This window comes from Cherax quadricarinatus, chromosome 53, assembly GCF_038502225.1.
Source record: "Cherax quadricarinatus isolate ZL_2023a chromosome 53, ASM3850222v1, whole genome shotgun sequence".
Lineage (NCBI taxonomy): Eukaryota > Metazoa > Arthropoda > Malacostraca > Decapoda > Parastacidae > Cherax > Cherax quadricarinatus.
This window is the reverse complement of record NC_091344.1, coordinates 12626135-12648996: the sequence shown is the minus strand read 5'-3', so window position 1 is coordinate 12648996 and position 22862 is coordinate 12626135. Positions and strand designations below refer to the sequence as shown.

The window sequence follows — 22862 nt, the reverse complement described above, 5'->3', positions numbered from 1 at the left end:
CTCTGATCCATTGCAGTGCCCTTCCTGTTATATGCGCCTGATGCTCTAGCTTCTGCACTAATCTCTTGTGAGGAACTGTGTCAAAGGCCTTCTTGCAGTTCAAGAAGATGCAATCAACCCACCCCTCTCTCTCTTGTCTTACTTCTGTTATTTTATCATAAAACTCCAGAAGGTTTGTGACACAGGATTTGCCTTCCGTGAATCCGAGCTGGTTGGCATTTATACTCCTGTTCCGTTCCAGGTGCTCCACCACTCTCCTGATAATCTTCTCCATAATTTCGCATACTATACACGTCAATGACACAGGTCTATAGTTTAGTGCCTCTTTTCTGTCTCCTTTTTTGAAAATGGGAACTACATTTGCCGTCTTCCATACCTCAGGTAGTTGCCCAGTTTCCAGGGATGTGTTGAAGATTGTGGTAAGTGGTACGCACAACATCTGCTCCCTCTCTAAGGACCCACGGAGAGATGTTGTCCGGTCCCATTGCCTTTGAGGTATCGATGTCCCTTAGCAGTTTCTTCACCTCCTCCTCATCTGTATGTATGTCGTCCAACACTTGTTGGTGTATTCCTTGTTGGTGTCCCCATCTGGTCTGTCCCCCCAGAGTCCTTCCTGTCTCTACTGTAAATACTTCCTTAAATCTCGTGTTGAGCTCCTCACATACCTCTTGATCGTTTCTTGTGAGTTCTCCACCTTCTTTCCTCAGCCTTATCACCTGGTCCTTGACTGTTGTCTTCCTCCTAATGTGGCTATACAGCAGTTTCGGGTCAGATTTGACTTTCGATGCTATGTCGTTTTCATACTGTCGCTGGGCCTCCCTCCTTATCTGCGCATACTCGTTTCTGGCTCTTCTACTAATCTCCTTGTTTTCCTGGGTCCTATGCCTCCTGTACCTTTTCCATTCTCTGTTGCACTTAGTTTGTGTGTGTGTGTGTGTGTGTGTGTGTGTGTGTGTGTGTGTGTGTGTGTGTGTGTGTGTGTGTGTGTGTGTGTGTGTGTGTGTGTGTGTGTGTGTGTGTGTGTGTGTTTATGTAAATGTGTTGAAGTCCAGTGTTGTGTCGCAGGTGTGTGAACTGCAGTGTTGTGTCGCAGGTGTGTGAAGTGCAGTGTTGTGTCGCAGGTGTGTGAAGTGCAGTGTTGTGTCGCAGGTGTGTTGAAGTGCAGTGTTGGGTCACAGGTGTGTGAAGTGCAGTGTTGTGTCGCAAGTGTGTTAAAGTGTAGTGTTGTGTGGCAGGTGTGTGAAGTGCAGTGTTGGGTCGCAGGTGTGTGAAGTGCAGTGTTGGGTCGCAGGTGTGTTAAAGTGTAGCGTTGTGTGGCAGGTGTGGGCGAGGAGTGTGGGCAGTGTAGGGCAGTAAAGTACTGTGGTCAACAGTGTCGTCTCATCAGACAGCCGACCCATGACCTGGTCTGTCAACACCTGAAGGAGGAACTCATAGATCAGGTCAGTTGTTACTCTACCTGTCTACCAGGTTGCATTTTAATAATAAAAAGAGTGGAAGTGGGTTGAAAGTGCAAGTAGAAACTAGGGAAGACCAGGGAACATCAGAGAAGACCAGGGAACATCAGAGAAGACCAGGGAACATCAGAGAAGACCAGGGAACATCAGAGAAGACCAGGGAACATCAGGGAAGACCAGGGAACATCAGAGAAGACCAGGGAACATCAGAGAAGACCAGGGAACATCAGAGAAGACCAGGGAAGACCAGTGAACACTAGGGAAGACCAGGGAACATCAGAGAAAACCAGGGAACATCAGAGAAGACCAGGGAACATCAGAGAAGACCAGGGAACATCAGAGAAGACCAGAGAACATCAGATAAGACCAGGGAAGACCAGTGAACACTAGGGAAGATCAGGGAACATCAGAGAAGACCAGGGAACATCAGAGAAGACCAGGGAACATCAGAGAAGACCAGGGAACATCAGAGAAGACCAGGGAACATCAGAGAAGACCAGGGAACATCAGAGAAGACCAGGGAAGACCAGTGAACACTAGGGAAGATCAGGGAACATCAGAGAAGACCAGGGAACATCAGAGAAGACCAGGGAACATCAGAGAAGACCAGGGAACATCAGAGAAGACCAGGGAAGACCAGGGAACATCAAAGAAGACCAGGGAAGACCAGTGAACACTAGGGAAGATCAGGGAACATCAGAGAAGACCAGGGAACATCAGAGAAGACCAGGGAACATCAGAGAAGACCAGGGAACATCAGAGAAGACCAGGGAAGACCAGGGAACATCAGAGAAGACCAGGGAAGACCAGTGAACACTAGGGAAGATCAGGGAACATCAGAGAAGACCAGGGAACATCAGAGAAGACCAGGGAACATCAGAGAAGACCAGGGAACATCAGAGAAGACCAGGGAACATCAGAGAAGACCAGGGAACATCAGAGAAGACCAGGGAACATCAGAGAAGACCAGGGAAGACCAGTGAACACTAGGGAAGACCAGGGAACATCAGAGAAAACCAGGGAACATCAGAGAAGACCAGGGAAGACTAGGGAACATCAGAGAAGACCAGGGAACATCAGAGAAGACCAGGGAAGACCAGGGAACACCAGAGAAGACCAGGGAAGACCAATGAACACTAGGGAAGATCAGGGAACATCAGAGAAGAATAGGGAACATCAGAGAAGACCAGGGAAGACTAGGGAACATCAGAGAAGTCCAGGGAAGACCAGGGAATATCAGAGAAGACCAGGGAAGACCAGGGAACATCAGAGAAGACCAGGGAATATCAGAGAAGACCAGGGAAGACCAGGGAACATCAGAGAAGACCAGGGAACACCAGAGAAGACCAGGGAACATCAGGGAAGACCAGGGAACATCAGAGAAGACCAGGGAAGACCAGGGAACATCAGAGAAGACCAGGGAAGACCAGGGAATATCAGAGAAGACCAGGGAAGACCAGGGAACATCAGAGAAGACCAGGGAACATCAGAGAAGACCGGGAAAGATCAGAGAACATCAGAGAAGACCAATGAACACTAGGGAAGACCAGGGAACATCAGAGAAGAATAGGGAACATCAGAGAAGACCAGGGAAGACTAGGGAACATCAGAGAAGACCAGGGAATATCAGAGAAGACCAGGGAAGACCAGGGAATATCAGAAGACCAGGGAAGACCAGGGAACATCAGAGAAGATCAGGGAACACCAGAGAAGACCAGGGAACATCAGGTAAGACCAGGGAACAACAAAGAAGACCAGGGAAGACCAGGGAACATCAGAGAAGACCAGGGAAGACCAGGGAATATCAGAGAAGACCAGAGAAGACCAGGGAACATCAGAGAAGACCGGGGAACATCAGAGAAGACCGGGAAAGACCAGGGAACATCAGAGAAGACCAGTGAACACTAGGGAAGACCAGGGAACATCAGAGAAGACCAGGGAACATCAGAGAAGACCAGGGAAGACTAGGGAACATCAGAGAAGACCAGGGAAGACCAGGGAATATCAGAGAAGACCAGGGAAGACCAGGTAACACCAGAGAAGACCAGGGAAGATCAGGGAACATCAGAGAAGACCAGGGAAGACCAGTGAACACTAGGGAAGATCAGAAAACATCAGAGAAGACCAGGGAAAACCAGGGAATATCAGAGAAGAGCAGGGAAGACCTGGGAACATCAGAGAAGACCAGGGAACATCAGAGAAGACCGGGAAAGACCAGGGAACATCAGAGAAGACCAGTGAACACTAGGGAAGACCAGGGAACATCAGAGAAGAATAGGGAACATCAGAGAAGACCAGGGAAGACTAGGGAACATCAGAGAAGACCAGGGAATATCAGAGAAGACCAGGGAAGACCAGGGAATATCAGAGAAGACCAGGGAAGACCAGGGAACATCAGAGAAGACCAGGGAATATCAGAGAAGACCAGGGAAGACCAGGGAACATCAGAGAAGGCCAGGGAACACAAGAGAAGACCAGGGAACATCAGGGAAGACCAGGGAACATCAGAGAAGACCGGGAAAGACCAGAGAACATCAGAGAAGACCAATGAACACTAGGGAAGACCAGGGAACATCAGAGAAGAATAGGGAACATCAGAGAAGACCAGGGAATATCAGAGAAGACCAGGGAAGACCAGGGAACATCAGAGAAGATCAGGGAACACCAGAGACGACCAGGGAACATCAGGGAAGACCAGGGAACAACAGAGAAGACCAGGGAAGACCAGGGAACATCAGAGAAGACCAGGGAACATCAGAGAAGAGCAGGGAAGACCAGGGAATATCAGAGAAGACCAGAGAAGACCAGGGAACATCAGAGAAGACCAGGGAACATCAGAGAAAACCGGGAAAGACCAGGGAACATCAGAGAAGACCAGTGAACACTAGGGAAGACCAGGGAACATCAGAGAAGACCAGGGAACATCAGAGAAGACCAGGGAAGACTAGGGAACATCAGAGAAGACCAGGGAAGACCAGGGAATATCAGAGAAGACCAGGGAAGACCAGGGAACACCAGAGAAGACCAGGGAAGATCAGGGAACATCAGAGAAGACCAGGGAAGACCAGTGAACACTAGGGAAGATCAGGAAACATCAGAGAAGACCAGGGAAAACCAGGGAATATCAGAGAAGACCAGGTAAGACCAGGGAACATCAGAGAAGACCAGGGAACATCAGAGAAGACCGGGAAAGACCAGGGAACATCAGAGAAGACCAGTGAACACTAGGGAAGACCAGGGAACATCAGAGAAGAATAGGGAACATCAGAGAAGACCAGGGAAGACTAGGGAACATCAGAGATGACCAGGGAATATCAGAGAAGACCAGGGAAGACCAGGGAATATCAGAGAAGACCAGGGAAGACCAGGGAACATCAGAGAAGACCAGGGAATATCAGAGAAGACCAGGGAAGACCAAGGAACATCAGAGAAGACCAGGGAACACCAGAGAAGACCAGGGAACATCAGGGAAGACCAGGGAACATCAGAGAAGACCAGGGAAGACCATGGAACATCAGAGAAGACCAGGGAATATCAGAGAAGACCAGGGAAGACCAGGGAACATCAGAGAAGACCAGGGAACATCAGAGAAGACCGGAAAAGACCAGGGAACATCAGAGAAGACCAGTGAACACTAGGGAAGACCAGGGAACATCAGAGAAGACCAGGGAACATCAGAGAAGAACAGGGAAGACTAGGGAACATCAGAGAAGACCAGGGAAGACCAGGGAATATCAGAGAAGACCAGGGAAGACCAGGGAACACCAGAGAAGACCAGGGAAGATCAGGGAACATCAGAGAAGACCAGGGAAGACCAGTGAACACTAGGGAAGATCAGGGAACATCAGAGAAGACCAGGGAAAACCAGGGAACATCAGAGAAGACCAGGGAAGACCAGTGAACATCAGAGAAGACCAGGGAACATCAGAGAAGACCAGGGAATATCAGAGAAGACCAGGGAACATCAGAGAAGACCAGGGAACATCAGAGAAGACCAGGGAACATCAGAGAAGACCAGGGAACATCAGAGAGGACTAGGGAAGACCAGGAACATCAGAGAAGACCAGGGAACATCAGAGAAGACCAGGAAACATCAGAGAAGACCAAGGAAGACCAGGGAACATCAGAGAAGACCAGGGAAGACCATGAAGGATCAGAGAAGACCAGGGAAGACCAGGGAACATCAGAGAAGACCAGGGAAGACCAGAGAACATCAGAGAAGACCAGGGAACATCAGAGAAGACCAGGGAACACCAGAGAAGACCAGAGAAGACCAGGGAACATCAGAGAAGACCAGGGAACATCAAAGAAGACCAGGGAAGACCAGTGAACACTAGGGAAGACCAGGGAACATCAGAGAAGACCAGGGAAGACCAGGGAACATCAGAGAAGACCAGGGAAGACCAGGGAACATCAGAGAAGACCAGGGAAGACCAGGAAACATCAGAGAAGACCAGGGAACATCAAAGACCAGGGAAGACCAGGGAACATCAGAGAAGACCAGGGAAGACCAAGGAAGACCAGAGAAGACCAGGGAAGACGTAAGGAAGTGTGTTAACTGTAGGCAGTAAACTGCCACAGTGCCACAAGCACCACAGTGCCACATGCACCACACTGCCACAAGCACCACACTGCCACAAGCACCACACTGCCACAAGCACCACAGTGCCACAAGCACCACAGTGCCACAAGCACCACACTGCCACAAGCACTACAGTGCCACAAGCACCACACTGCCACAAGCACCACAGTACCACAAGCACCACAGTGCCACAAGCACCACAGTGCCACAAGCACCACAGTACCACAAGCACCACACTGCCACAAGCACCACACTGCCACAAGCACCACACTGCCACAAGCACCACACTGCCACAAGCACCACACTGCCACAAGCACCACACTGCCACAAGCACAATAACTGCCACAAGCACCACAGTGCCACAAGCACCACAGTGCCACAAGCACCACAGTGCCACAAGCACCACACTGCCACAAGCACCACAGTGCCACAATTACCACACTGCCACAAGCACCACAGTGCCACAAGCACCACAGTGCCACAAGCTACCACAGTGCCACAAGCACCACACTGCCACAAGCACCACACTGCCACAAGCACCACAGTGCCACAAGCACCACACTGTCACAAGCACCACACTGCCACAAGCACCACAGTGCCACAAGCACCACAGTGCCACAAGCACCACACTGCCACAAGCACCACACTGCCACAAGCACCACACTGCCACAAGCACCACACTGCCACAAGCACCACAGTGCCACAAGCACCACACTGCCACAAGCACCACACTGCCACAAGCACCACAGTACCACAAGCACCACAGTGCCACAAGCACCACAGTGCCACAAGCACCACAGTGCCACAAGCACCACACTGCCACAAGCACCACACTGCCACAAGCACCACACTGCCACAAGCACCACACTGCCACAAGCACCACACTGCCACAAGCACCACACTGCCACAAGCACCACACTGCCACAAGCACCACAGTGCCACAAGCACCACAGTGCCACAAGCACCACACTGCCACAAGCACCACAGAGCCACAAGCACCACACTGCCACAAGCACCACAGTGCCACAAGCACCACAGTGCCACAAGCACCACAGTGCCACAAGCACCACAGTGCCACAAGCACCACAGTGCCACAAGCACCACAGTGCCACAAGCACCACACTGCCACAAGTACCACACTGCCACAAGCACCACAGTGCCACAAGCACCACAGTGCCACAAGCACCACAGTGCCACAAGCACCACACTGCCACAAGCACCACAGTGCCACAAGCACCACACTGCCACAAGCACCACACTGCCACAAGCACCACACTGCCACAAGCACCACACTGCCACAAGCACCACACTGCCACAAGCACCACACTGCCACAAGCACCACACTGCCACAAACACCACACTGCCACAAGCACCACACTGCCACAAGCACCACACTGCCACAAGCACCACACTGCCACAAGCACCACACTGCCACAAGCACCACACTGCCACAAACACCACACTGCCACAAGCACCACAGTGCCACAAGCACCACAGTGCCACAAACACCACACTGCCACAAGCACCACACTGCCACAAGCACCACAGTGCCACAAGCACCACACTGCCACAAGCACCACACTGCCACAAACACCACACTGCCACAAACACCACACTGCCACAAGCACCACACTGCCACAAGCACCACACTGCCACAAGCACCACACTGCCACAAGCACCACACTGCCACAAGCACCACACTGCCACAAGCACCACACTGCCACAAGCACCACACTGCCACAAACACCACACTGCCACAAGCACCACACTGCCACAAGCACCACACTGCCACAAGCACCACACTGCCACAAGCACCACAGTGCCACAAGCACCACACTGCCACAAGCACCACACTGCCACAAGCACCACACTGCCACAAGCACCACACTGCCACAAGCACCACACTGCCACAAACACCACACTGCCACAAGCACCACACTGCCACAAGCACCACACTGCCACAAGCACCACACTGCCACAAGCACCACACTGCCACAAGCACCACACTGCCACAAGCACCACACTGCCACAAGCAAATCAGTGCCACAAGCACCACAGTGCCACAAGCACCACAGTGCCACAAGCACCACAGTACCACAAGCACCACACTGCCACAAGCACCACACTGCCACAAGCACCACAGTGCCACAAGCACCACACTGCCACAAGCACCACACTGCCACAAGCACCACACTGCCACAAACACCACACTGCCACAAGCACCACACTGCCACAAGCACCACACTGCCACAAGCACCACACTGCCACAAGCACCACACTGCCACAAGCACCACAGTGCCACAAGCACCACAGTGCCACAAGCACCACACTGCCACAAGCACCACACTGCCACAAGCACCACACTGCCACAAGCACCACACTGCCACAAGCACCACACTGCCACAAGCACCACACTGCCACAAGCACCACACTGCCACAAGCACCACACAGCCACAAGCACCACAGTGCCACAGGCACCACAGTGCCACAAGCACCACAGTGCCACAAGCACCACACTGCCACAAGCACCACACTGCCACAAGCGCCACACTGCCACAAGCGCCACACTGCCACAAGCACCACACTGCCACAAGCACCACACTGCCACAAGCACCACACTGCCACAAGCACCACACTGCCACAAGCACCACAGTGCCACAAGCACCACACTGCCACAAGCACCACACTGTCACAAGCACCACAGTGCCACAAGCACCACAGTGCCACAAGCACCACAGTGCCACAAGCACCACAGTTCCACAAGCACTCATTGCCACAAGCACCACACTGCCACAAGCACCACACTGCCACAAGCACCACAGTGCCACAAGCACCACAGTGCCACAAGCACCACACTGCCACAAGCACCACACTGCCACAAGCACCACAGTGCCACAAGCACCACACTGCCACAAGCACCACACTGCCACAAGCACCACACTGCCAGAAGCACCACACTGCCACAAGCACCACAGTGCCACAAGCACCACACTGCCACAAGCACCACACTGCCACAAGCACCGCACTGCCACAAGCACCACAGTGCCACAAGCACCACAGTGCCACAAGCACCACACTGCCACAAGCACCACACTGCCACAGGCACCACAGTGCCACAAGCACCACTGTGCCACAAGCACCACACTGCCACAAGCACCACACTGCCACAAGCACCACACTGCCACAAGCACCACAGTGCCACAAGCACCACAGTGCCACAAGCACCACACTGCCACAAGCACCACACTGCCACAAGCACCACAGTGCCACAAGCACCACAGTGCCACAAGCACCACAGTGCCACAAGCACCACACTGCCACAAGCACCACACTGCCACAAGCACCACACTGCCACAAGCACCACACTGCCACAAGCACCACACTGCCACAAGCACCACACTGCCACAAGCACCACACTGCCACAAGCACCACACTGCCATAAGCACCACACTGCCACAAGCACCACACTGCCACAAGCACCACACTGCCACAAGGACCACAGTGCCACAATCACCACACTGCCACAAGCACCACACTGCCACAAGCACCACACTGCCACAAGCACCACACTGCCACAAGCACCACACTGCCACAAGCACCACACTGCCACAAGCACCACACTGCCACAAGCACCACAGTGCCACAAGCACCACAGTACCACAAGCACCACAGTGCCACAAGCACCACAGTGCCACAAGCACCACAGTACCACAAGCACCACACTGCCACAAGCACCACACTGCCACAAGCACCACACTGCCACAAGCACCACAGTGCCACAAGCACCACACTGCCACAAGCACCACACTGCCACAAGCACCACACTGCCACAAGCACCACAGTGCCACAAGCACCACACTGCCACAAGCACCACACTGCCACAAGCACCACACTGCCACAAGCACCACACTGCCACAAGCACCACACTGCCACAAGCACCACACTGCCACAAGCACCACAGTGCCACAAGCACCACAGTGCCACAAGCACCACACTGCCACAAGCACCACACTGCCACAAGCACCACAGTGCCACAAGCACCACACTGCCACAAGCACCACAGTGCCACAAGCACCACACTGCCACAAGCACCACAGTGCCACAAGCACCACAGTGCCACAAGCACCACAGTGCCACAAGCACCACAGTACCACAAGCACCACACTGCCACAAGCACCACACTGCCACAAGCACCACACTGCCACAAGCACCACACTGCCACAAGCACCACACTGCCACAAGCACCACACTGCCACAAGCACCACACTGCCACAAGCACCACACTGCCACAAGCACCACACTGCCACAAGCACCACACTGCCACAAGCACCACAGTGCCACAAGCACCACAGTGCCACAAGCACCACATTGCCACAAGCACCACAGTGCCACAAGCACCACAGTGCCACAAGCACCACAGTGCCACAAGCACCACACTGCCACAAGCACCACACTGCCACAAGCACCACAGTGCCACAAGCACCACACTGCCACAAGCACCACACTGCCACAAGCACCACACTGCCACAAGCACCACACTGCCACAAGCACCACACTGCCATAAGCACCACACTGCCACAAGCACCACACTGCCACAAGCACCACACTGCCACAAGCACCACAGTGCCACAATCACCACACTGCCACAAGCACCACACTGCCACAAGCACCACACTGCCACAAGCACCACACTGCCACAAGCACCACACTGCCACAAGCACCACACTGCCACAAGCACCACACTGCCACAAGCACCACACTGCCACAAGCACCACAGTGCCACAAGCACCACAGTACCACAAGCACCACAGTGCCACAAGCACCACACTGCCACAAGCACCACAGTACCACAAGCACCACACTGCCACAAGCACCACACTGCCACAAGCACCACACTGCCACAAGCACCACAGTGCCACAAGCACCACACTGCCACAAGCACCACACTGCCACAAGCACCACACTGCCACAAGCACCACAGTGCCACAAGCACCACACTGCCACAAGCACCACACTGCCACAAGCACCACACTGCCACAAGCACCACACTGCCACAAGCACCACACTGCCACAAGCACCACACTGCCACAAGCACCACACTGCCACAAGCACCACAGTGCCACAAGCACCACACTGCCACAAGCACCACACTGCCACAAGCACCACACTGCCACAAGCACCACAGTGCCACAAGCACCACACTGCCACATGCACCACAGTGCCACAAGCACCACACTGCCACAAGCACCACAGTGCCACAAGCACCACAGTGCCACAAGCACCACAGTGCCACAAGCACCACAGTGCCACAAGCACCACACTGCCACAAGCACCACACTGCCACAAGCACCACACTGCCACAAGCACCACACTGCCACAAGCACCACACTGCCACAAGCACCACAGTGCCACAAGCACCACACTGCCACAAGCACCACACTGCCACAAGCACCACACTGCCACAAGCACCACACTGCCACAAGCACCACACTGCCACAAGCACCACACTGCCACAAGCACCACACTGCCACAAGCACCACACTGCCACAAGCACCACACTGCCACAAGCACCACACTGCCACAAGCACCACAGTACCACAAGCACCACAGTGCCACAAGCACCACAGTGCCACAAGCACCACAGTACCACAAGCACCACACTGCCACAAGCACCACACTGCCACAAGCACCACACTGCCACAAGCACCACAGTGCCACAAGCACCACACTGCCACAAGCACCACACTGCCACAAGCACCACAGTGCCACAAGCACCACAGTGCCACAAGCACCACACTGCCACAAGCACCACACTGCCACAAGCACCACACTGCCACAAGCACCACACTGCCACAAGCACCACACTGCCACAAGCACCACACTGCCACAAGCACCACACTGCCACAAGCACCACAGTGCCACAAGCACCACACTGCCACAAGCACCACACTGCCACAAGCACCACACTGCCACAAGCACCACAGTGCCACAAGCACCACACTGCCACAAGCACCACAGTGCCACAAGCACCACACTGCCACAAGCACCACAGTGCCACAAGCACCACAGTGCCACAAGCACCACAGTGCCACAAGCACCACACTGCCACAAGCACCACACTGCCACAAGCACCACACTGCCACAAGCACCACACTGCCACAAGCACCACACTGCCACAAGCACCACACTGCCACAAGCACCACACTGCCACAAGCACCACACTGCCACAAGCACCACACTGCCACAAGCACCACACTGCCACAAGCACCACACTGCCACAAGCACCACACTGCCACAAGCACCACACTGCCACAAACACCACACTGCCACAAGCACCACAGTGCCACAAGCACCACACTGCCACAAGCACCACACTGCCACAAGCACCACAGTGCCACAAGCACCACACTGCCACAAGCACCACACTGCCACAAGCACCACAGTGCCACAAGCACCACAGTGCCACAAGCACCACAGTGCCACGAGCACCACAGTGCCACAAGCACCACAGTGCCACAAGCACCACACTGCCACAAGCACCACACTGCCACAAGCACCACACTGCCACAAGCACCACACTGCCACAAGCACCACACTGCCACAAGCACCACAGTGCCACAAGCACCACACTGCCACAAGCACCACAGTGCCACAAGCACCACAGTGCCACAAGCACCACAGTGCCACAAGCACCACAGTGCCACAAGCACCACAGTGCCACAAGCACCACACTGCCACAAGCACCACAGTGCCACAAGCACCACAGTGCCACAAGCACCACAGTGCCACAAGCACCACACTGCCACAAGCACCACACTGCCACAAGCACCACACTGCCACAAGCACCACAGTGCCACAAGCACCACACTGCCACAAGCACCACAGTGCCACAAGCACCACACTGCCACAAGCACCACAGTGCCACAAGCACCACAGTGCCACAAGCACCACAGTGCCACAAGCACCACAGTGCCACAAGCACCACACTGCCACAAGCACCACACTGCCACAAGCACCACACTGCCACAAGCACCACAGTGCCACAAGCACCACACTGCCACAAGCACCACACTGCCACAAGCACCACACTGCCACAAGCACCACACTGCCACAAGCACCACACTGCCACAAGCACCACACTGCCACAAGCACCACACTGCCACAAGCACCACAGTGCCACAAGCACCACAGTGCCACAAGCACCACAGTGCCACAAGCACCACACTGCCACAAGCACCACAGTGCCACAAGCACCACAGTGCCACAAGCACCACAGTGCCACAAGCACCACAGTGCCACAAGCACCACAGTGCCACAAGCACCACAGTGCCACAAGCACCACAGTGCCACAAGCACCACACTGCCACAAGCACCACACTGCCACAAGCACCACACTGCCACAAGCACCACACTGCCACAAGCACCACAGTGCCACAAGCACCACAGTGCCACAAGCACCACAGTGCCACAAGCACCACAGTGCCACAAGCACCACACTGCCACAAGCACCACACTGCCACAAGCACCACAGTGCCACAAGCACCACAGTGCCACAAGCACCACAGTGCCACAAGCACCACACTGCCACAAGCACCACACTGCCACAAGCACCACAGTGCCACAAGCACCACACTGCCACAAGCACCACAGTGCCACAAGCACCACAGTGCCACAAGCACCACAGTGCCACAAGCACCACAGTGCCACAAGCACCACAGTGCCACAAGCACCACAGTGCCACAAGCACCACACTGCCACAAGCACCACACTGCCACAAGCACCACAGTGCCACAAGCACCACAGTACCACAAGCACCACACTGCCACAAGCACCACACTGCCACAAGCACCACACTGCCACAAGCACCACAGTGCCACAAGCACCACACTGCCACAAGCACCACAGTGCCACAAGCACCACACTGCCACAAGCACCACACTGCCACAAGCACCACACTGCCACAAGCACCACACTGCCACAAGCACCACACTGCCACAAGCACCACAGTGCCACAAGCACCACAGTGCCACAAGCACCACACTGCCACAAGCACCACACTGCCACAAGCACCACAGTGCCACAAGCACCACACTGCCACAAGCACCACAGTGCCACAAGCACCACAGTGCCACAAGCACCACACTGCCACAAGCACCACACTGCCACGAGCACCACACTGCCACAAGCACCACAGTGCCACAAGCACCACACTGTTACAAGCACCACAGTGCCACAAGCACCACACTGCCACAAGCACCACACTGCCACAAGCACCACACTGCCACAAGCACCACAGTGCCACAAGCACCACAGTGCCACAAGCACCACAGTGCCACAAGCACCACAGTGCCACAAGCACCACAGTGCCACAAGCACCACACTGCCACATGCACCACAGTACCACAAGCACCACACTGCCACAAGCACCACAGTGCCACAAGCACCACAGTGCCACAAGCACCACAGTGCCACAAGCACCACAGTGCCACAAGCACCACAGTGCCACAAGCACCACAGTGCCACAAGCACCACACTGCCACAAGCACCACACTGCCACAAGCACCACAGTGCCACAAACACCACACTGCCACAAGCACCACACTGCCACAAGCACCACACTGCCACAAGCACCACAGTGCCACAAGCACCACAGTACCACAAGCACCACAGTGCCACAAGCACCACAGTGCCACAAGCACCACAGTGCCACAAGCACCACAGTGCCACAAGCACCACAGTGCCACAAGCACCACAGTGCCACAAGCACCACACTGCCACAAGCACCACACTGCCACAAGCACCACAGTGCCACAAACACCACACTGCCACAAGCACCACACTGCCACAAGCACCACACTGCCACAAGCACCACAGTGCCACAAGCACCACAGTACCACAAGCACCACAGTGCCACAAGCACCACAGTGCCACAAGCACCACACTGCCACAAGCACCACACTGCCACAAGCACCACAGTGCCACAAGCACCACACTGCCACAAGCACCACACTGCCACAAGCACCACACTGCCACAAGCACCACACTGCCACAAGCACCACACTGCCACAAGCACCACAGTGCCACAAGCACCACACTGCCACAAGCACCACACTGCCACAAGCACCACAGTGCCACAAGCACCACACTGCCACAAGCACCACACTGCCACAAGCACCACAGTGCCACAAGCACCACACTGCCACAAGCACCACACTGCCACAAGCACCACAGTGCCACAAGCACCACACTGCCACAAGCACCACACTGCCACAAGCACCACACTGCCACAAGCACCACAGTGCCACAAGCACCACACTGCCACAAGCACCACACTGCCACAAGCACCACACTGCCACAAGCACCACACTGCCACAAGCACCACAGTGCCACAAGCACCACAGTGCCACAAGCACCACAGTGCCACAAGCACCACACTGCCACAAGCACCACAGTGCCACAAGCACCACAGTGCCACAAGCACCACAGTGCCACAAGCACCACACTGCCACAAGCACCACAGTGCCACAAGCACCACACTGCCACAAGCACCACAGTGCCACAAGCACCACACTGCCACAAGCACCACACTGCCACAAGCACCACAGTGCCACAAGCACCACAGTGCCACAAGCACCACACTGCCACAAGCACCACACTGCCACAAGCACCACACTGCCACAAGCACCACAGTGCCACAAGCACCACAGTGCCACAATAACCACAGTGCCACAAGCACCACAGTGCCACAAGCACCACACTGCCGCAAGCACCACAGTGCTGCCACAAGCACCACAGTGCCACAAGCACCACAGTGCCACAAGCACCACAGTGCCACAAGCACCACACTGCCACAAGCACCACAGTGCCACAAGCACCACAGCCACAAGCACCACACTGCCACAAGCACCACAGTGCCACAAGCACCACACTGCCACAAGCACCACAGTGCCACAAGCACCACACTGCCACAAGCACCACACTGCCACAAGCACCACACAGCCACAAGCTCCACCGTGCCACAAGCACCACACTGCCACAAGCACTACACTGCCACAAGCACCACACTGCCACAAGCACCACACTGCCACAAGCACCACACTGCCACAAGCACCACACTGCCACAAGCACCACACTGCCACAAGCACCACAGTGCCACAAGCACCACAGTGCCACAAGCACCACACTGCCACAAGCACCACACTGCCACAAGCACCACAGTGCCACAAGCACCACACTGCCACAAGCACCACACTGCCACAAGCACCACACTGCCACAAGCACCACACTGCCACGAGCACCACACTGCCACGAGCACCACTCTGCCACGAGCACCACAGTGCCACGAACACCACACTGCCACAAGCACCACAGTGCCACAAACACCACACTGCCACAAGCACCACACTGCCACAAGCACCACACTGCCACAAGCACCACACTGCCACAAGCAACACACTGCCACAAGCACCACAGTGCCACAAGCACCACAGTGCCACAAGCACCACAGTGCCACAAGCACCACAGTGCCACAAGCACCACAGTGCCACAAGCACCACACTGCCACAAGTACCACAAGCACCACACTGCCACAAGCACCACAGTGCCACAAGCACCACAGTGCCACAAGCACCACAGTGCCACAAGCACCACAGTGCCACAAGCACCACAGTGCCACAAGCACCACAGTGCCACAAGCACCACACTGCCACAAGCACCACACTGCCACAAGCACCACAGTGCCACAAACACCACACTGCCACAAGCACCACACTGCCACAAGCACCACACTGCCACAAGCACCACAGTGCCACAAGCACCACAGTACCACAAGCACCACAGTGCCACAAGCACCACAGTGCCACAAGCACCACAGTGCCACAAGCACCACAGTGCCACAAGCACCACAGTGCCACAAGCACCACAGTGCCACAAGCACCACACTGCCACAAGCACCACACTGCCACAAGCACCACAGTGCCACAAGCCACAAGCACACACTGCCACAAGCACCACACTGCCACAAGCACCACAGTGCCACAAGCACCACAGTGCACACAACAAGCACCACACTGCCACAAGCACCACACTGCCACAAGCACCACAGTGCCACAAGCACCACACTGCCACAAGCACCACACTGCCACAAGCACCACACTGCCACAAGCACCACAGTACCACAAGCACCACACTGCCACAAGCACCACAGTGCCACAAGCACCACACTGCCACAAGCACCACACTGCCACAAGCACCACAGTGCCACAAGCACCACACTGCCACAAGCACCACACTGCCACAAGCACCACACTGCCACAAGCACCACAGTGCCACAAGCACCACACTGCCACAAGCACCACACTGCCACAAGCACCACACTGCCACAAGCACCACAGTGCCACAAGCACCACACTGCCACAAGCACCACACTGCCACAAGCACCACACTGCCACAAGCACCACAGCCACAAGCACCACAGTCCCACAAGCACCACACTGCCACAAGCACCACACTGCCACAAGCACCACACTGCCACAAGCACCACACTGCCACAAGCACCACAGTGCCACAAGCACCACACTGCCACAAGCACCACACTGCCACAAGCACCACACTGCCACAAGCACCACAGTGCCACAAGCACCACACTGCCACAAGCACCACACTGCCACAAGCACCACACTGCCACAAGCACCACACTGCCACAAGCACCACAGTGCCACAAGCACCACACTGCCACAAGCACCACACTGCCAGCACCACACTGCCACAAGCACCACACTGCCACAAGCACCACACTGCCACAAGCACCACACTGCCACAAGCACCACACTGCCACAAGCACCACACTGCCACAAGCACCACACTGCCACAAGCACCACACTGCCACAAGCACCACACTGCCACAAGCACCACACTGCCACAAGCACCACACTGCCACAAGCACCACACTGCCACAAGCACCACACTGCCACAAGCACCACACTGCCACAAGCACCACAGTGCCACAAGCACCACAGTGCCACAAGCACCACACTGCCACAAGCACCACACTGCCACAAGCACCACACTGCCACAAGCACCACACTGCCACAAGCACCACAGTGCCACAAGCACCACACTGCCACAAGCACCACACTGCCACAAGCACCACACTGCCACAAGCACCACACTGCCACAAGCACCACACTGCCACAAGCACCACACTGCCACAAGCACCACACTGCCACAAGCACCACACTGCCACAAGCACCACACTGCCACAAGCACCACACTGCCACAAGCACCACACTGCCACAAGCACCACACTGCCACAAGCACCACACTGCCACAAGCACCACACTGCCACAAGCACCACACTGCCACAAGCACCACAGTGCCACAAGCACCACACTGCCACAAGCACCACACTGCCACAAGCACCACACTGCCACAAGCACCACACTGCCACAAGCACCACACTGCCACAAGCACCACAGTGCCACAAGCACCACACTGCCACAAGCACCACACTGCCACAAGCACCACAGTGCCACAAGCACCACACTGCCACAAGCACCACACTGCCACAAGCACCACACTGCCACAAGCACCACACTGCCACAAGCACCACACTGCCACAAGCACCACACTGCCACAAGCACCACACTGCCACAAGCACCACACTGCCACAAGCACCACAGTGCCACAAGCACCACACTGCCACAAGCACCACACTGCCACAAGCACCACACTGCCACAAGCACCACACTGCCACAAGCACCACACTGCCACAAGCACCACAGTGCCACAAGCACCACACTGCCACAAGCACCTCACCTAGTTGTACTCACCTAGTTGTACTCACCTAGTTGTACTCACCTAGTTGTACTCACCTAGTTGTACTCACCTAGTTGTACTCACCTAGTTGTACTCACCTAGTTGTACTCACCTAGTTGAGGTTGCGGGGGTCGAGTCCAAGCTCCTGGCCCCGCCCCTTCACTGATCGCTACTAGGTCACTCTCCCTGAACCGTGAGCTTTATCATACCTCTGCTTAAAGCTATGTATGGATCCTGCCTCCACTACATCGCTTCCCAAACTATTCCACTTACTGACTACTCTGTGGCTGAAGAAATACTTCCTAACATCCCTGTGATTCATGTGTCTTCAACTTCCAACTGTGTCCCCTTGTTACTGTCTCCCATCTCTGGAACATTCTGTGTGTGTGTGTGTGTGTGTGTGTGTGTGTGTGTGTGTGTGTGTGTGTGTGTGTGTGTGTGTGTGTGTGTGTGTGTGTGTGTGTGTGTGTGTGTGTTTACTCACCTAATTGTAGTTGCAGGGATCGAGACTCAGCTCCTGGCCCCGCCTCTTCACTGACCGCTACTGGGTCCTCCCTCTCCCTGCTCCATGAGCTTTATCATACCTCGTCTTAAAGCTATGTATGGTTTCTGCCTCCACTACATCACTTGCCAGACTATTCCACTTCCTAACAACTTTGTGTGTGTGTTTACGATAATGTATAATTACTCAATTAAATCAGATAATTTCATCACTGTTCATTAATGTTAATCCTTAATATTCACCAGTGTTCATCTTCAGTGTTCATCCTGAGTGTTGATCTACAGGTGGTGGAGTGCCTACCAGTGCCAGTGCCACTGGGTCGCCAGGTGGTCCGTGGTAAAGGAGGTCGAGTCACAGACTGGAAGGACTGGTTCACCCATCACACTGTCATTCATGACAACATTAGTGCCACTGTGGGACTGATCTCCCAGTGGTGGCACTACACTGGTCTAGCTCACCCAGGTCAGTCTTGATAAATTAGACACATGTGCAACCCTTGGGTATCTTTATTGAGGAAACGTTTCGCCACACAGTGGCTTCATCAGTCATACAAAGGAGAATCTTGAAGAACAGGAGAATGAGGCAATCAGTCCCTCAACCTTGAGTCGATGTGGTCAGTCCATCAATCTTGAATAGAATACCTTCTCCTGCAGAGAAACAGCTTATAAACCGTAGGCAGGAGAGGTGCAGCAGTCGTAGGTGGTGTCACATTTGTCCAATGTGGAAGTAGGTCGTGCCCAAGGGTTAGGCAAGTGAAGAATTCCCAAGTATTAAGATCCCTAGAAGTTGCAGTGTCTGACAGGATTGTAGATGAATGGTTCACAGAACCGACACGTTGATAAATTAGACACATGTGTAACTCTTGGGTATCCTTATTGAGGAAACGTTTCGCCACACGTTTCCTCAATAAAGATACCCAAGGGTTGCACATGTGTCTAATTTATCAACGTGTCGGTTCTCTGAACCATTCATCTACAGGTCAGTCTTACCTGTGGTGGCACTACACTGGTCTAGCTCACCCAGGTCAATCTTACCAGTGGTGGCACTACACTGGTCTAGCTCACCCAGGTCAGTCTTACCAGTGGTGGCACTACACTGGTCTAGCTCACCCAGGTCAATCTTACCAGTGGTGGCATTACACTGGTCTAGCTCACCCAGGTCAGTCTTACCAGTGGTGGCACTACACTGGTCTAGCTCACCCACGTCAGTCTTACCAGTGGTGGCACTACACTGGTCTAGCTCACCCAGGTCAGTCTTACCAGTGGTGGCACTACACTGGTCTAGCTCACCCAGGTCAGTCTTACCAGTGGTGGCACTACACTGGTCTAGCTCACCCAGGTCAGTCTTACCAGTGGTGGCACTACACTGGTCTAGCTCACCCAGGTCAGTCTTACCAGTGGTGGCACTACACTGGTCTAGCTCACCCACGTCAGTCTTACCAGTGGTGGCACTACACTGGTCTAGCTCACCCAGGTCAGTCTTACCAGTGGTGGCACTACACTGGTCTAGCTCACCCAGGTCAGTCTTACCAGTGGTGGCACTACACTGGTCTAGCTCACCCAGGTCAGTCTTACCAGTGGTGGCACTACACTGGTCTAGCTCACCCAGGTCAGTCATATCAGTGGTAATACTGACCTGGGTGCTTAGCATGGGAGGCTAGTAAGGGCCCAGGGGCCCATGCTAACCTCCCCATGGTGTATAAATATACCTAGTTGGATGAATCTTTTTGTAGCCAGCTGGTCCAGTGGTTAACGCACTGGCCTGGAGTTTTACAACTCACTCGTCATGGGTTCTAACCCCACCCGTACCCTGGTTTATTTACAATCGTGTTACTACGATTTCATGAGTCAAAATATGCCATTAATGGTGTATGCGAGCGGCACCTTACTATATATTTCCACAGTTACAAACAGGACCTTAAATCTGGTAAATATATATAAAAATTTGTGTTTTGATTGGTTGGTTAAGGGGGGTTTAAAGCCTATCGACTACACTAGAGGACCATTAAGGTTGTACCTAAGTTTTTCACCACCAGTCAAGAATACTTTTATTCTTTAAGAAGGGATTAACGGAATCTCTCATTTGATATACACTGAGAAGTATACACCTTCTGGTGTATATTATATATACACCGAGAAGTATACACCTTCTGGTGTATATTTGATATACACCGAGATGTATACACCTTCTGGTGTATTTGATATACATCAAGAAGTATACACCTTCTGGTGTATATTTGATATACACCGAGAAGTATACACCTTCTGGTGTATATTTGATATACACCGAGAAGTATACACCTTCTGGTGTATTTGATATACACCGAGAAGTATACACCTTCTGGTGTATTTGATATACACCGAGAAGTATACACCTGGTGTATATTTGATATACACTGAGAAGTATACACCTGGTGTATATTTGATATACACTGAGAAGTATACACCTTCTGGTGTATTTGATATACATCGAGAAGTATACACCTTCTGGTGTATATTTGATATACACCGAGAAGTATACACCTTCTGGTGTATATTTGATATACACTGAGAAGTATACACCTTCTGGTGTATATTTGATATACACTGAGAAGTATACACCTTCTGGTGTATATTTGATATACACTGAGAAGTATACACCTTCTGGTGTATATTTTATATACACAGAAGTATACACCTTCTGGTGTATATTTGATATACACCGAGAAGTATACACCTTCTGGTGTATATTTGATATACAATGGGAAGTATACACCTTCTGGTGTATATTTGATATACAATGAGAAGTATACACCTTCTGGTGTATATTTGATATACAATGAGAAGTATACACCTTCTGGTGTATTTGATATACATCGAGAAGTATACACCTTCTGGTGTATATTTTATATACACAGAAGTATACACCTTCTGGTGTATATTTGATATACACCGAGAAGTATACACCTTCTGGTGTATATTTGATATACACTGAGAAGTATACACCTGGTGTATTTGATATACATCGAGAAGTATACACCTTCTGGTGTATATTTGATATACACCGAGAAGTATACACCTGGTGTATTTGATATACATCGAGAAGTATACACCTTCTGGTGTATATTTGATATACACCGAGAAGTATACACCTTCTGGTGTATATTTGATATACACTGAGAAGTATACACCTTCTGGTGTATATTTGATATACACTGAGAAGTATACACCTTCTGGTGTATATTTTATATACACAGAAGTATACACCTTCTGGTGTATATTTGATATAGACCGAGAAGTATACACCTTCTGGTGTATATTTGATATACAATGAGAAGTATACACCTTCTGGTGTATATTTGATATACAATGAGAAGTATACACCTTCTGGTGTATATTTGATATACAATGAGAAGTATACACCTGGTGTATATTTGATATACACTGAGAAATATACACCTTCTGGTGTATATTTGATATACACTGGGAAGTATACACCTGGTATATATTTGATATACACTGAGAAG

General features: G+C 53.3%; 1 protein-coding gene across 3 annotated transcripts in view; it reads left to right on the top strand.

Moving 5' to 3' along the window:
• Nucleotides 1–22862, top strand: part of LOC128692258 (putative protein MSS51 homolog, mitochondrial) — a 44185-nt gene that overhangs the window by 7123 nt on the left and 14200 nt on the right. For all 3 annotated transcript variants that reach the window (XM_070096323.1, XM_070096325.1, XM_070096324.1), the window contains 2 exons: nt 1321–1442; nt 19642–19819. In XM_070096323.1, the coding sequence (XP_069952424.1) occupies nt 1321–1442; nt 19642–19819 (300 nt within the window). The remainder of the gene's footprint in view (nt 1–1320; nt 1443–19641; nt 19820–22862) is intronic.